Genomic DNA, 13,652 nt, shown 5'->3' on the forward strand with positions numbered 1-13,652 from the left:
AAGAGCTGACTGATTGCCATCCTCATCTTTCGCACTCATGCCTAAACCATGCAAGCCAAGCTCCGCCCAGGGATGCTTCCTCCTGAGCTGCAAAGGTGCAGGGTAAAGCGCAGCACACGGGGACCTGTGAGTTCTAACCTCTGCAAACCTTGGTAGAGCTAATTCTAACTATACCAGCTAGAGGAGACCTCTGCCCAAAAGCCGTCTCTTTTGTCCTCAGCAAGAAATAGAAACCAAAACATTATGTCCCTGGTCTGGAAAGGAAGGGAAACACAGTATACCTAACACTGAGAGGTGATTCCACTGAGAGACCCAGCAGAGCGCAGGCGTCTCTTGTAAAGATGTCACAGATGTCCGCCCACTGGTTTGCGTCTAATAGATGAACGTAGGGAGAGTTCTCTATCCCCTGCCGCAGATACACCAGGCTGCCCATCAAAACCTGAATATCTGTGAGGGACCAGGAACAGGCAGTTACTTTACACTACAAACGAAAGCTCAGGGTTTAGCTTTTACATGGAAAACAGGCAGATAGACCACATCCACAACATCCTCACCTCTACAAAACACAGCTACAGCCGTCACAGAACAGACGGCCACAGCCACGAGAGCTCCTGTCCATGGGGGACAGGCTGCAGGGTCGTCTGCCCCTCTGCAAGCACAGGATGCTGCCCGTTGGTTTGCTTCAAAGAGGTTTTCTCTTTGGTAAGCTGGCTGACAGCACAGTACCCCGAGAGCCAGGCTCTGCTGGATTCGGTTTGGGAGGGTGCACTGAATTAACACAGTCCCCATTTTTCAGCAGTGTCACTTCTCTTTGTATTACCCCACGCAGCAGAAAATAGCGGATGACTATTCCAAGAACATTCCTGTGCATTTTTAACACTTCACCCTGGCAGCAGGCCTGCTCTAGATGTAATTACATATTATTTAAAGAGTCAAAAAGCCTCAAGTTTAAGCAAATGTACAGACATATTAAAATATAGTTTTGCGCCCTCTTTAAAAGGTAAAGGACCTCGTTCACATTGTAAGGATTCAGGTTACACACGTGAAACACAAAAAGAAGCCTCTAACAAAACGAAAATAAATGCAGTAAAACACATTTGCAGTGTGATTTTTCTTTTACTGTGAGGTGCCCCATCCTAATGCTTTAAATCCCCTTAATGTGACTGAAAACTCACCTTTTTGATGATTTAGGGCGAACGGCTGGAAGTTTTTCGCGTACTGAAGTGCTTCTCTTTGATTTGCTGTTCCACCCATCAATAAACTAATAAAATATAACCTGTGTAGTTTAAATTCCAACGAACTGTTCTGTGCCATAAGCATTTCTCTGTTGGATACCGCCCACCTAGAAGAAACGAGGAGGTACAATGGGACACGACACGCGAGTAATGAAGCACCAGCCTACACCACATGAAATTATTACAATTATCAGCCACCTGTTTCAAGGAGAACATGTTGCCTGAGCTCCTACGAGTCCATACAGAGCACAGAAAATGGCAAGACCCTTTACAAGGAACGGAGTTACTGGGCACACAGCACTTCTAGGGCTGCTCTACAGGTTAACCTTGGCAAAACTGGGTACCATGTGAGATGGCAACAGCTGGAATCTGCTGTACTTCAATTAATGCCACTCTCCATCTTAAGAGTCACAGACAGCCCTCAGCTGCACGTTAAAGAAGTTTGACCAAGCCTTTCAGGAACATATTTTCCAACTTCCTCACTCAGCAAACATTTCCTCTAAGCCACTGTGTTTATGTGAGCGCGTTATGTCAGCCTGGAGAGGGAAAGCGCGTCCCTGCCTCAAAGACAGACGTTACCAAGACCTTACAATGGGGGACAGGGGGACAGGAAATGAGGTTAAATATCGTACTTTACCTCGCTTAAACTTTGTTTTCTCTGTTATTTTCAACTTGGACAATAAAACTTTTTCTCACTTTCTGGGTCTCGTTCACCACAACACCACTGATGTTTGGCTCCCAAATAACATGGAAGAATTCTTACACATGCACCAAGTAAAATGAGCTGGAATTTTCAGAGCATTGCGTAAAAAGTTATTGTATTATTTATCCAACCCTTTCTTGTTTATTGCGGTTTTTTTTTTCCCTTAATTCAATTTAGTCAGGCCTAAATCAATCCAATCTTCCTCTTAAGAACTTTGTGTTCCAATGTTCTCTCGTCCATATGGTTCTCATCAGTGTTAATTAGTTACACTATTTTCACTGGGGGGCCCCAGTAAGCAAAGAGCTTTTCACTTTTCAGAGAGGTAGTCTCTGATTCGCAGGAAGAAGGGCTATGTGAGGCTTCTGGTCTTTTCAACCACCACTCAAATAAGAACATTAAGAGTTCTTACAGGACGGGTAAAGCTTTCCATGGAAATCAGCCTTCTGCATTAAGCTGTAACATTAATGAGCAGGTTTCTACTTTCAATTTGTCGTGGTGAAAGTGCCAGGAGTCTGACTTTATTGTCAAGGCTTCGTAATGACAACAGTAACCTTTCAGTAGGAAACAGTGAAAAATGTCGCCCCTTAACTAAGAAAAAGCCCAACTATCCCTAATTTCAAGCAGATTCAGAGCAGCAGCCTCCGAGGACTGTCAGCACTGTAATCCCACCGGGAGGGAAGGCACACCGTGGGGCTTTTGGGTTGGTTTTTTTAGTATGATCATTGCCCACAGTCTGAACCTGGTATAGCAGCAATAAAGCTCACTCCCAGCTAAAATAACCAAGAGTCTCAAGTTAACAACTGTAGACCAATGAGCAGCTGAAAGGCAAAAACCTATTATCAATAAACAGTAAGAACAGGGCACAGTCCCATTAATGAGCTACTAATCTGTGCTGCATCAAAAGAGCCTCCATCCTCTCCCTGCCAATATGCGCAGCCACATGACACGGTACTTCATCCTGTGGAGATCAAGCCTGTTTTTCCAAATTAGCTTTTAGGCAGGCTTTCCGTTTTTAGCTCTTTGAGTGGCAGCACAGATCGGAATCAGAAGAAAGCAGACACAGAAGCAAGACCCGAGGTGTTTGGTCTAGGACGTGCTGTTCCTATTCCTAATGGAAGGACGAGAAAACAAGTGAGGCTTAAAACATTCAACCCACGTACTCTCCACCGCCGTCCACAGCCAGCAGTAACCACACCACCTGTCTGCCTGCCTCCTCTCACAGCGATGCTTTCAGAGCGTTTGCACTTCTGAGACTCAAATCCGACTGAGTTTTTCAGTTCACTATTCAAGCCACAGGTTCACAGAGCTCTCTTCTAGCTCCCACATGGGATTTAGTTACAATGTACTTCACAAGCCTAGCAAAGATTAAACTAAGCTTAAATCGTACCCCAAAGGTCCCAGCACCCACCAGGACCTGCGCACCTTCTGCTTTGCAGACAGAGGAGAAGACAGCATCTCTTCCCCAGGAGATTACAGCCAACAGCTCTGAACCTGCAAGGCACTCCCATCGGATCTTCACATGGAGACCCACCCGGACTCAGAAGGGCCAGGATATGCCCACAAGGAACCTATGGATTTCCCTCCCCCATCACCAAATCACAATGAGAAAAGTCACTGGAAATTAATGGGATCACGCAGAGGTACAGCAATGACATGGCTTAGGGTGCAGGGCACCTACGGAGACAAGTTGCACACCCCACAAAAAACAAAAAAATGCCAGTTGTACTATATTTAGTTCTGCATCGTGGTTCTTTTAAGTGTTGAAATTCAGATTACTAAGAAAATCCGGAAAAAAAAAATACAGTTAGGGTTTGGTTTTTTTAAATCTCTATTGCCACAGCAGAGCTTTGAAAGTCTCTTTGACAAGTCATTGACCTTACAACTCCCTTTCGACAGCGGTGACCAGGAGACACCTGTGTTTGCTTCATTCCCAGCACCAACTGCAGAGCACTGGCAGAGCCAGAGAGACTGGTGATTGTTCATCACAAGCTATGGCATTTTGCATGGGTGCACTCTGCTGTACTCCCTGTCCCGGTTCACAACACTGCCATTAATTATCCTGGTGTAACACCCACTTTCTGCTTCCACACCACTGCCAGCAGCCTAACCCAGGGATGGGCCACTTCAGGACTGCTTTTATGCTCCCCTGGAGCTGTATTTACTGATGCCAGTTGTAGCTCTTTAGTAGCTTTTTGCCCAAAGAGCACAGTGCCAGCCCTCCCAGCCCCTCTCACACAGAGGCTGTCCCTCCAGGAGTGGTTTCTGTCCCTCCTCCTGAACACCCACATCTGCTGGGAGATGCCTTCACTAGCAGCAGCAGTTTGGAGTAACTGGGCGTTCCGAGACGGTGGGTACCTGCTCAACTGTCCAGTTCTGTCACATTTTGACCACCCTCAGTAACAACCGTGCTGTACAAAAGCACCATGACAAACAAGGGCCCTCTGTGCCCAGCAGCAGGCAAAGAGCAGCATACAGCTTTTGGACTGACGGGTTCAAACAGAATAAACATCACACACAGAAAGGAGCCGGGGTGGGGGAGGCAGTCCAGCGTACAAACCCTGCTGACAATGCGCCCTATTCTCTGTCATTCAGCTGCCTTTGGAACAACAGTTCCTTTGAAGGAGGACCATGCCTTCGCCTTTGTTTGAAAAATATTTAACCCGTTGTGGGAACAAGAAGACACAACTAAGTAGCAACGGGTAAGGTGTAAGGCCCAGCAAAGTGGAGCTAAAATTAATTTAGTGACTTCAGGTGAATGGACGTAACAGCAAGTTACTGCTCCTCAGAGAACCCCTCACGGCAGCTCTGTTACTGTTTGAACTGCAAGAAATGCGAGGTGTTGCAAGCAGTAAATCCTGTCTGAGTCGTACCACCAGGCACTTGAGCGCTGCTTCCCTTCAATTCGCCAGTTCAACACCTGAGCTTTCCACCCACGTAACCACATTCAAAGACCAACTATTTAGGTCAAACTTTGCATGACCCAGAGGCAGAATCTTAGTTTATGAACGCCACAGTTTGAGTATCAGAGCATCCCTGCACTTTGGTGAGATGCCAACAAGCTCCAAATTGACATACCTGTGTTGGTTCGTGTGAAAGGGAAAAGAAAGCATTTGTCAATACGAAAATGTACTTCAGCGAACAATGCAAAAAGGTGTATCTTAGGTATATGGACTGTGCTCTGGAAGGAAACAGAAATTTTGCTTTGTTTTCATTGTTTCTATTTTTAAAAGGTTGCTTCAAAGTTGGTTTGGGTTTGTCTGGGTATGGTTTCTTTGGGTTTGGTTTCTTTGATTTGGGGGTTGGTTTTTTTTTTCTTACTTCTGAGACCAACCTAAGCTTACTAAAGTTCTCACAATTAAAAAAAAAAAATGGCTGAGGGTTTGTTCGGGGTTTTCTCATTTTTGAAGAAAAAGCTGTTCTGAAACAGTACTGTGCAGTTCTGTATCCACTACAACAGTAGCCCATGAGGTATTTCGTCACCCATCCCTCCTCACTGACATTTTTATCACAGGTTACACGTCTAATGATTGTAAAGTCTACTCAGGTCAAGAAAATATCCTGGTGTGAGGCTGAGTGATAGACCTCAGATACTCCCAGGCTTGACTGATGTGTGTGAGCTGAGCATTATCCACTGACTTGCATGAACTAAATGCAGCCAAGTTCAGCTCATGCCAAAGGCTCGGTGAAGCCAAAAAGACTTGGGGGTACCCAACACTTTCAGGAAGTCCTGGTATCCTTCATAACTGGACCTTTGACCAGGAGGTTCACGAATGATTCACTACAAGGCTGAGTAACTTCATGGCAGACAAGAGCTTCTCCAAGTGATGTTTCTGTCCAAAACCGTAAGTCAGCACCACAAATGAGCGAATCCTCAGTCTGAAACCCTTGGTTAAGCACTGCCCGTGGGGAAGAACACAGAGGGGACAGAGGAAAGAGGGAAGGGGTTCACTCAGTAACTAGACCTCTCAGAGGACAAACAGGGACATGTCAAAATAGAGCAAAGACAGTACTTACAGTGAAGAACTAAGGATTTGTTTAAAGGACTCAGAGAAAAAAAAAAAAGGTGAGGGGAAAAACCTGAGTAGACTCACTCTAGCGCAGGTCTCAAAACTCTGACTTTTAATGCTTCCAATATTCGATTTAACTCCACGAATGGTTCTTTTTGACTTTGATCTATTGATAAACCAGATTCCTGAAAAAACAAAGGCAGTTTTTAGTTAAAGCATAAAAAACGACGGGATTAAACTGCTGGTTTTCCATCAGTCTAAATAGTCACCTGGAACACTCAAATAAGGACGCTAACACAAAGCATGATTTTCCACGGTCAGAAACATTCAACATCCACATTTATCGTTACCTGACAGAGCTCCTCGGCTACATCCAACATGCCCTGCCGGAAGAAGTGCTCCACCATCACCTCGTTGAGGATGCGCTGACTGTCAGCCTGCCAGCACCCGTCTATCCCCACGCTGCTGATGTCGGAGTCAAAATTCTGAAACGTACAAATTAACAGGTAATCGGCTGGAACAAAGGGCCCATGACATTTTTCTGTAATCAGGCAGGACACCAGTGTCTCCACCCCGGTGCTTTCTGCCTGATATTCAGTTGGCCCTCAGTTACCTCCTGTTCAAAGGGAAATGTATCTGTCAGCTGCTTCATTATCTCCTGCGCACAGAAGAAGAAATCCTTTGGCTCGCTCCTTTCAAGCCTGAATATTATTCACTATAAGGAATTGCACTGACAGATGACAAGCCTAGCTAGAAAATTAGAAATCCAGTTAACTAATGAAGGGGTTTCCAGACCATGGTGTGTTCTTGAAGGCAGTATCTGCAGAAAAGGCTTTTTCCATATATGAAAACTGAAAATGCACAGAGAACAGAAAACAAAGTCGCCTACACTAGAATGGAAATAGCGTTATCAACGCATCACTGTCACTGCAGCGCACCAAACGGGAAGGAAAAGCTTTCACTCCAGAATTTTTTTATACAGAGCTGGGGTGTAGACAACAATGCAAGAGAAGATGTCATTTCTTCCCGCCCCCAAACAACAGTGAAACTACAGTCTCTGAAGACCTCAGCATTGCAGCAAGAGGATGAGTCTGAAGAGCTGAGAGATCTGTTACAGGTCAAACCCCGCTGATCCTACTGCAGTGTATTTTCAAGCCAGTGGCCTGCGGACACATTCCAGGAACAAGCAAAAATATTGTCACGGTGACTCTCCAGTAACACTTGGCACTGAGCCTCTTGGCAGCTGGAGGGCAACTCTTATTCCAAGCCACGATACAAAACAGGATTTTAACTGTTAAAATGTTTTATGACTGAGGCAGGCAGATTGATTTGAATAAAAATCCTCACCCCTTGCCTAAGTAAGACAATCCTCTGGCTAAAGGAACAGAGTCTCGAAGCCAGTGCATCGCTGGCTGCCTGGCCTGAAGAATTCTTTGATGCTGCTCTGTCATCAAGACAGGGGCAGCCTTCTTATCCCTGCACACGTGGCTCCAAAACCACCCTTTCCCTTCAGGTCTATTGGCAAACCTCTGGTAAAAGGTTGCACTTAGACTAGCAAATCATCTCTTCTACCTCTCAGAGACGGTGAAGCAAAACGAGCCTTTAAATTATCACCACTGATTCAAGTCTCACACGTAACAACGCTTTCAATCGGGTGTCTTAACCTGCAAGCTCCTTGTCATGCTGCTCCTGTTAAAGTTGTACCTTGGAAACACTTCAGCATCTTGAAGACTAAACAATGCTGTTCCCATCTGTGCCAAGCAACTGAAGCCTTTCGGTTTCCCCACCACTGCCGACTCTGGTAGCGCTGTCCAAACACCGCTAGCAGGTAACACCAATCCATCAGCCATCACTACAGAAATACCAGGGGCAGCAGCAAGAACACCCGAGTCTGCTTTTGTTACTTGGGTTTTGGGGGTGGGAGGGAACCATCAGTAATCTAAAATACTCAGCTAAGTTATTGTCATGCAATTTCAAGTCCTACTGAATGTATAATCCCATAAGAGGAAATTCTATTCTTCTGGGCAGTTCCCAACCACCAGAGCTGAATCTATGCCTTAAACATCGTCACATCGTTCTCGTTGCTTGGGGGCAGAGTGGTAGAGCCACTTACCTCAATTCCTTCACAAAATTCACATTTTGTTCTGGAACAACAAACCTACGGACCTTGAGAACCTTTTCAAAACCCATTGTAAATTAGATTTTTTAAGTCCCAGAGAAGACGGTAACAATGAGTCGTATTCTTCTAGACGTGCTGTAGATCGAAGTCACATCATACAACCTGAGGACCTCAATTTCTTTTTCTCCCCTTTGTCCACCCTCCCATCAACCCAGTCTTGACCAGGTTCTCACTTCGGCAACTTTTTTCTCCTAATGATTTCTGAGGTCTTTATTATACACGGGATTCTGCAGCTCTGCCTCCTCTGGGTCCTGAAACGCTTCAAGAACTGACTGCATATATTACACCGAGTGAGTGGCACATGTCAGAACCCATTACTGCTTGGTTTTGGCTGACTGATTTCGTAACGGCCACGCACGCAGGGTATGCTGGCGACCACGCAGCTCTCAGTGTTGTTGTCTCGATGCTAACAGTATGCCAACTCGTGGTGTGTGGGATTCAGTAAGATCTCAAGAGCTTAAACTCTGTAAGTTAAAAACTCCAGAAAGGTTATTTAGTGCTTTCCAGGTTTTAAGCTTAGATGAGCATCAGTTAATATTCCCAGGAAACAAGCTTTTCCTCAAGAGCCTGACTAGCAAGCCTAGGGCTAAAATGCAGAATACGATGTGCTAAATGTACCGATGACACAATGTAAAGTACATCACTGATAATCGCTGGAATGTGAGGAGGACTTCAAGAAGCACACACACCAAGGTGGACCACTTTAACCAACATACCACCTTCCATGGTATTAGTAACAACATGATGTGAAGAAGGGTGATATCAGGATGGTTTTATTCCTCAGTTTCTCAGCTGAGATTACTTTATCTGGTCCTCCCTTCTGAATTCTGACCAAAAAACAAACAAAACACATTTGTCTACCTTGTCTGTTCAGTCTGTTGGTTCACACTCTGTATTTGTCTATTTATGTATTTATCTTCACAGCAACACAGTTAAATCGTGTTCAGTAAAGGGTTTCAGTTTGTTTATATACAAGTTTTAGACATGAAACACTGACTTCAGCTTTCCCAAATCAAAGGTCAGATTAAAATGTTGGCCCTTTAAAATGGAAAAAACGGAAGGAGCTGCCATTTACTCCTCTTACTCTCCTGAATGAAGGCATTTAACCACCACTCAGAGGGACTGCTGCTAGAGGGAAAAGAGTTACCAGCCTCATCAAACACGGCTGAGATGAATTAAAATCATTCCAGAAGAGTGATTGATTTACAGGGAGACTGATGAATGAACTGCCCGAGAACAACTGGCTGAACAACAGTGACATGATGAGTTCTGGAAGCAGAGCAAATGCCAGTACAATAAAGAAAAAACTGGATGTAAACATTTCCTTTCAAAGGGGAAAATGCTCTTTGGAAGAAAGGATCAGAGGCATGGAATCCATGTAGAGCTACTACGGAAAAAGGTCTGGCTTGGGAGATAAACTTTCCAGGAACTGCTATCCAAAGAGCATCAACAGGAAGTTTCGACATTTCAGACTTTAACATGGTTCATATTTGATGCCAAATTTGGAAGTCATTTTTCAAGCACTTAGGAGCTTCTGAACTCAGCAGGACAACAAACCTAGGTCCCATCCGAGTTCATAATCAGTGACTAAACTAACTTAAAACCAGCCAGACTAAACTTTACCTGTAGGTATAACCCTGCCTCAACACTGGAAAAAGAAATTTAACCTGATATTTGCCACAAACAGATAATTCAGCAAGCTCTTCCAAAACCTCAGCTTGTTTGGTAAGAAGTTTGCTGACGCTACCTGGGACAACAGCTGTCATTTGGATGCGTCACGTAAAATTGGTACCGGTATTAGCACATTTCCCAATCTTAAATCAGGCAATGAAATAATGAGTGGCATTAATCTGTGCCTGAGCATATACAGCTCGGAAAGCTGTAAGCAGCATTCTGGAGACATTAATCCATCTATAAAATAAATGAGGATTTGCATGGGACAGACACATAACTCCAATCTCATGAATCAAGGCAAGGGCTGTGCTGCTTTAAATCCCAACGAGAGTTTTATCTAGGAAGCCCAGAATTTTGCCCAGAATATGTAATTGACACAGTGCCTTGATTTTCAGCACTTAATTACTTCTATTCGTTTAAGCTCAAGCATATGACAGTGAAGGACTGGGGGGAGGGCAATTGCCACAGGTGATGGGGCTCGGATGCCAGCGACGACTTTGCTGACAGGTTTCAAGCACGTTTTACAGCAGCAGAGGGAAATCACTTTAAGTACATGCGGAAGATTTCCTTTAAATGTCACTGTCCAGGGAAGCATCAATTTCCACCTGGATTTAAACATCACACATATTCATCTGACCAACAGGCCAAGACTTCAGTGTCCAGTTTAAAGCAGTTCCCTTAAGATACTACAGTCAGGGAGAACTAACGAAATTCAAACTACCTGCATCTAAAAAGTCAACCAGAAAGCTCGTATTTAAGGAGACAATCCTAAACGATGCTCTGAACTTCATTAAAATACACCCTTCGATACAAGCAGGACTGGGGACTCTGCAGCTCCCATGCTTCCAGTCTTTTGATGGGAACACCACAGGCACTGAGCAGGGCTGGAAACCAGAGGAATGGGCACGCTGAATACAGCTCACTTTGACCACCCCGCTGGAACAGCCCTTCTGACACCCAACGGGCACAGAGCAGGTTATTGGTATCCTTTCTAGTTCTTTACAAAACCACACACCTGAACTTAAAAAAAATGCTTTTACCTACAGCTATCCTTTTTCAAATAGCAATAACAGATAAAACAGGACAGAAACAGCACTGGCAAAACTGGGCCCATACAACAGACACGGCAATTTGGAGAGTAAACCCACACCTAAACTTTATTAAACCTGCAAGAGCTGTTTTCTTTGGCTTCTGAGAAACACCGTCACCTATTTCCACGGAATTCACACCCTCTATACATGACCCCGGGCTGCTCTACCTCAGAGTATTTAAATAAAAAAGGTGCTGCCAAACCTGAAAGCTTTTTTGTACAAAGTCCATTTGCTAATGCAGAATCGGAAAGTTTCAAACTTACGACAAGATTACAAAGATTTATTTCAGGCGTCAAGGCAGTAATAAGGATGGAATTTTACTCTAGTTAATTGGTTTAGATACAGCAGCAAGGATTAGCGACAGATGCGTCCCTAAGCTTTGGCTAACAGTGATGTTTGGATTAAAGCTGTTAGCACAAAGTTTGAGCTATCTTGATGGTCAATCAGAGAGAGAAGCAAAAAGATCTAACAGCTGCACAGACAATCGGCCCAGTAACGCCACGTGATGTACTTTGTTCCTTCACCACACTACTGTTAAATTACGGTTTAACAGATTCTGGTTCCCATTTAAAAGTTTAAACGGGATTCCCAAGGGTGAACAACTGTTCTGTAATGCTGCAGACGTCCTTGTCCACATGAAGAGACTCATTTCCTAGTGTAAGCCTGTAAGGCTGTAAGGGGCACCTCGAAGCAGACGTTAAGACCCTATCGACAGGAGCATGTTCTGACACGGAACTATCAAAACTATCCTGTACGAATGTCCAAACAAGCACCAGCCCTCCTGCACGCAGAACTGCTTTACAGGAGAGAACACCCAGCTGAGGAAGAGCATGGCCTGAAGGTACATGGGTAGCACTGCTTGCTGCAAAAGAAAGAGCATCATGTCCAAGAATTGTTAGTATATACCTACGGAAATACGGCCAGAGCCCAGTTATTCTGGGGCCCGGAATTCATGTAAAAGCATTTCACATGCAAAGCCTCCAAGAGCAACTGTCCTACCTTACCGTGTGCTATGGCAGAGACACAGGCACTGCGGGAAGCTGCACCTACTCACATTAGGAATGCTGTGAGTTATAAAATGAAGCCCTAAGAACTGACAACACACCTGAAGTACCTTTAAAGAGTTCTGTCTTTAAAAATTCCCTGCTTTTATACTGCCTTCTAGAACAGCGTGCCATTTCTGAGTGATTTGCTAGACAATTAGCTAGAAATGCAATATATTTATACTAAAAACCAGTATTTCTTGTGGAGTCAGATATTGAAGCAAACACTTTTCTAAACTGATGTAACACATGTTATTAATAAGTCTAGTAATATCTAGGGCACGTTCTCTCGGAAACTAAGAGACTAAGCTTCCCCAGAAGGAATACTCTGTATACAACGAGCTCTAAAAGCAAGCGCCGTCCGTCCCACCGTCCCGCCTCTGCCCCGAGCCGATGCTTCCGTAGTTCACAGGAAGATTTAATGACGATTAATAGGAGGGTAAACCCGGACTTTGCCCAGCAGAGTAGGCATCACAGAATATAGGTGATGCTATAATCAAACCGCGGTATAAATACCTTGTCAATGGCTTTTCCAACTCGGGACACACTGCTGTGAATGTCTTTATGATCAGAGGCCAGTTTTTGAACTGTGTCTTTGATTCTTTTACAACACTGCGTCATAACAAGCGAAATCGTCCCCGACAAGTCTCCATCTTGATCTAGACAAAAGAGACAAAAATTAGTACCTCTGGTACAAACGAGGGATGAATCTCTCAATGTGCAACAACGTACAAAGACAAGAAATGGTATTAAAGGAAAGAAATGGTATTAAAAGAAAGCAACGCAGCCTGGAGAGTATTTGCAAAGCTGGACCAGTTCAAACGGAGGAAGACGTGCGGGACACAGCTCCCCCGTGGAATCAGGAATCCAGTCGGGTGCACAATAACACTGAACACAGTTCAAAAAATTAACGTCAAGATCTCACGTGACTCCGTCACAGTAATTAATAAACACGGCTCGAAGGAACACCCCAGTCCACAAATCTCACAGGACATAGTGGGGAACTACTGAACCCACCACAGGGCGAGTTTTCCCTTAGACAGTTCCCCAGAGGTATGTCAGAAGGAGGTGTTTAACTTCAACATGGTGCAAGCCACACCTGGACGAAGGAGGGCCCGATTCATTCTCACCCAGCAAGCTGCCCGCTTACACCAGGCTCTGGTTGCCTTAGAGCTCTGTGAAACTTTGGGTTCCTGACGTGCGGAAACAGCTCTGAACAGTTCAGCCAGCTCAAACACCCTCGGAGGGCAAGAAACAGCCCGTGCAGGACCTGACTGCAAACAGCACTGCTTCTCGTTGTAAGATTATTCTCTAGAAACGGCAACGGTTTACACTGGTGCCCGACCACCAGTGCTGTACGACCCATACTGTGGGCAAAATCATAAATACAACAGGTTTACAAGCCCCTCGCCACAGCACTGCACTGAACAGGTCACTCTCCTCGTGCCTCGATTTGAACACGGCTCAGTAGCTTTAGCCGGAATAAAACCACATTCCCCTGTGCTTTACTGCAGTCCTTTCTGATTTCAGAACACAAGGAGAACCTCTTCTCCAGCCTGACCTCTGAAAGTCTCTCCAAATTCTACATGAAGAATTGTTTTTCTAGGGACACGGACTCATCAGCTTTCAACTGAAGTTAGTGCAGGGGTCAGCCTGAAGACAGCTGAAGAGGGGGGGCAGCCCAGAAACGCTTCCCTAATATTCCAGATGCAAACCCTTC

General features: G+C 44.8%; 1 protein-coding gene across 1 annotated transcript in view; it reads right to left on the reverse strand.

Moving 5' to 3' along the window:
- RMND5A (required for meiotic nuclear division 5 homolog A (S. cerevisiae)) overlaps nucleotides 1–12,585 on the reverse strand; it is a 19,370-nt gene extending 6,785 nt beyond the window's left edge. Inside the window, exons 1-5 of the mRNA XM_010139861.1 lie at nucleotides 12,449–12,585; nucleotides 6,296–6,430; nucleotides 6,030–6,130; nucleotides 1,176–1,342; nucleotides 282–447 (exon numbers count right to left, since the gene is read on the reverse strand). Of these exons, the coding sequence (XP_010138163.1) occupies nucleotides 282–447; nucleotides 1,176–1,342; nucleotides 6,030–6,130; nucleotides 6,296–6,430; nucleotides 12,449–12,553 (674 nt within the window). The 5' untranslated portion in view covers nucleotides 12,554–12,585. The remainder of the gene's footprint in view (nucleotides 1–281; nucleotides 448–1,175; nucleotides 1,343–6,029; nucleotides 6,131–6,295; nucleotides 6,431–12,448) is intronic.
- Between the last annotated feature and the right edge of the window lie 1,067 nt (nucleotides 12,586–13,652).

The sequence above is a fragment of the Buceros rhinoceros genome, unplaced genomic scaffold, assembly GCF_000710305.1.
Source record: "Buceros rhinoceros silvestris isolate BGI_N320 unplaced genomic scaffold, ASM71030v1 scaffold21557, whole genome shotgun sequence".
Classification (NCBI taxonomy): domain Eukaryota; kingdom Metazoa; phylum Chordata; class Aves; order Bucerotiformes; family Bucerotidae; genus Buceros; species Buceros rhinoceros.